Genomic DNA, 3,489 nt, shown 5'->3' with positions numbered 1-3,489 from the left:
ACAGAATTAGGAAGCCCCTATATTTATAGTTGAAATTAGAAGTTATTAATATGAATAAGATTGTTTCTAAACACATTCTTTATCTTTTACAGGTGGAATAAAGAGAACAACAATTATTACATAAGCAAACTTGCAAACATGAAAGACTATTCTTCTGGGATTATATTTTATTTTTTTTAATGTATTTGTAAAGCACTTTGCAATTTAAGGTGCTTCATAACAGAGAAAACAGTACAATATGGGATGTAAAAATAAAAATAAGTTTTGCTAGATTAACTTATTGAAACATGCCCGCATGCAGGATATATACACATATATGTATATTGAACTCCTGTGTGTATGTGACCCTCTAAACACGCCAAGCTGGTCACCTACCAGATATCCAGTTGCACTGGCACAGGGGAGAGAAGACTGAGTATTGTTGCAAACATAACCACTGCTTTGCACAGTGGCAAGACAAAGGCAAGATGGACCAATACCTTTTTCTTGGCCTGTAGCAGCTCCTGGTAGGCACTGGATCGTATAAAACGAGGATAAGAATCACTTTTCATCAGTTTGTAAATGTGCTCCTGAAAGGGAAAGAAGGAGCTGTTACTCCTATAAAAGAAGATATACATAAAATGGGAGAGTCATATATGTTTTAGTTGTGGAATGCATACCAGCTAGCACTATTTTGCATAATATATCTTATGGGATAGCAGGTTGCCGTTCTGAAGTTAAGGCTGAGTTGCTCTTTGCTCTTAAAGCAGAAATCTCATCTATTTGTTATGTATAAAGAACACAATACATTTATCTCTAATTTATAGTCCCTATTTCCACTATGGAATTATTTTTCTAAGAATTTACAACTGAGTCCTAGCTAAGGCCCAGTTTCAAACCTCCCTTACATTAGTCAGTTTAGCTAAGCAACTAAATCAGGAGCTGCGGATCCTTCCTCATCAGATTTTCTGAATTAGTTGCTGGAGATGTTTTTCTGACTTCATAGGCTGGGAAAAGATACTAGATTTATAATTCAGTGCCCCAAATACATGCTTTAGTTAGGGAGGATATTTCTTGGCTATTCTTGAAAACATCCTTTGACATTTATTTATTCTGCTATCCAGCTGACAATATAAAAAGGAAAATACACATGCAAATTGAAAAATAGTTCCAGGCTAATCTAATTTCCAAGATATTTATTCTTCAGAGAAATATGAAAATTTAGAAACCTTTATTCAGAAAAGAAATTATACAGGAAATTTATAGAGCTTTTCTTTTTGGAGCATTCTCATTTCTGTAAAATTTGAAAGACTAAAAATCTGTGATGTAGGACATTTTAGAATTCTAGTTCTAGTTGTAATGTTAGGAAAGAGATTTGTAGAAATAGCAATTGGAATAGGAAATACTCTCAAAAATTTTTTTTAAAAAATCCACTAAATTGTGTTAGCTATTTTTATCTTAATTTTTATTCAAACCCTACCTTTTACTATAGGAAACTTGTAGAACAGCAATCAGGAAACAGCAAATAAACTGTCAAATAAATACTGTTTCTCAGCTTGGTACTACATAAGATTAGTGAATAGAAATGAAACCAACAAACCACCTTGCTTGAAAATTATGGCAAGATAAAATTAAAGCTGATTTTAAATTTTTGTCATATTAGAAACTCCAGAAATTATTCTAAGTGCCTTTAATTGTATTTCTTGCACTAAGCAGAGAAATTCTGGTGTATATTCAGAACTTGGGCTAGTTCACTTGGGGAGTTTTTATTCCACACAGTTTCTATGAAAGCAGCCAATGTAGCCAACAGAGAGCAGAAAGGACTTTGCTCCTGTTGTACATATCAATGGTGATGGGCATTAAAATGTTATTTCTGTGCAAAAACCAACCCTGTAAAAGTAGGAATAAATTAGGTTCTATTAGTATTGTTAATGTACACGTTAGTCAGAAATTGAGGTCTATTTTTACTTATATATCATCCTAATTTGCCATGGAGTTCTGTGGTGCCATCTTTCAAATCCAGAAATGCTTTTCAAAACATTTTTAACCACAATTAAATGACCTGCTAACTGCCAGAATAACTGTAAGTGGTCTCTTTCCCAACTGGCAGGCCATAAAGAGCCTGTTGCAGAGGCAGAGCCCTACTACTGACAAAACCCTGCCACTTCAGGTGGGGCACTTTGTAAAGGTCCTAGAGTTTCAAGTCAGAACATGGCAGGTACAGTCTGACCCCTTTTCCCAGAGGAATTAAAGCTTTCAGATCAAATAGCAGAGGTCTGACAAGAGGAAAAGTCCTGCTTGCATAAAGACTGAATACTTTACATCTTTGATAAATGAAGAAAAAAAAAAAAGAAGAGAGATCTGGAAGTAAAATGGTCTTGAAATTTTACGTCTATATTAACAAAAAAAAAAAAAAAGAAAAAAGAGGGTACTGGAAAGGAAATTAATTATTCTTTACTGACTCAACTGCAAAGAGGTATTTTTTTAAACCATTAATTTTGCTAGATTGTTTATTTGTGTAACTTACATCTTTGCTATACACTGAATTCCTAAATCTCCAGGAGGCCAGCAGATGCAAGCCAAAACTGTGTGTTTGGCTTATTGTAGAGTACTTCAAAACAGTGGGTATGATATAGTGTGTAACGAAAACTTTATTGTTGCATCATAGATTGCTATTCTCATAATAGCAAAATGAAAAGGTGGTAGAATTATTCCACCTCCTATTTAGGGCAGAAGCACTTTCCCAAAAAGTATAATGTCCCAATTCAATTCCCTTCTCTCCTCTGTGGGACTTGCAGCAGCATCTCCTGACTCCCAGGATGATGACCTAATAATCAAACTGTAGGACATTCTGCAGGGATATGATCTCAATCTCTCCTTTTGACACCATTTCACTTTGCATTAATAATTAAATTTTCATCACTGGGCTGCTGGTGAAAAAGGAGGATGGTACTTGTTCTACTGCTTTTACTGTGAATCCAATTATTTTCTATTGCTTTTTTCAGAAGTCTCCAAAGATAAAATATTAAGTTATAAGTCACATGAAGAGTTGCATTTAATATAGAAGTATTTGTTTTTCTTCCAAGGAAACCCAAGAGTTATATTTTAGTTTCATTTTTTTTAACTTTTATTTCCAATCTCAAAAATATAAGTATTTTCACAAATCTAACTCCATGATCATATTAAAATTGTGACTAAATCAGACCTCCAAAGCCAAAAAAGACATTTACAGACTGTTCTTTACTGCTGTAATACTGATTATTGAAGAGTAGATCCTTAAGATCTTTGCCCAATGTTCGGTAGAGAGAAGCTTAATAACGTATAGAATATACAACATCCATGAAATAAGGTACTTCTGCACAAGGTCTTACAAAATGTTATTTCTCACATGGGTCGTATTCTTTTCATGATGGAAACATATGACTCCTATAAATGATAACAACACTTTTGGACACACATTTAGAGAACAGATATTGAGCCTGTATCAACAGAAGTCTTTCAGAGACAGAT

The 3,489-nt window shown here is 33.9% G+C and overlaps 1 protein-coding gene across 1 annotated transcript in view; it reads right to left on the bottom strand.

The window, feature by feature from the left end:
- Positions 1 to 3,489, bottom strand: part of LOC104521474 (regulator of G protein signaling 7) — a 67,191-nt gene that overhangs the window by 11,507 nt on the left and 52,195 nt on the right. The window contains exon 12 of the mRNA XM_029083855.1: positions 480 to 569. Within this exon, the coding sequence (XP_028939688.1) occupies positions 480 to 569 (90 nt within the window). The remainder of the gene's footprint in view (positions 1 to 479; positions 570 to 3,489) is intronic.

The sequence above is a fragment of the Antrostomus carolinensis genome, unplaced genomic scaffold (assembly GCF_000700745.2).
Source record: "Antrostomus carolinensis isolate BGI_N321 unplaced genomic scaffold, ASM70074v2 scaffold5600, whole genome shotgun sequence".
NCBI lineage: Eukaryota > Metazoa > Chordata > Aves > Caprimulgiformes > Caprimulgidae > Antrostomus > Antrostomus carolinensis.
This window is presented reverse-complemented; position numbering and strand designations above follow the sequence as displayed.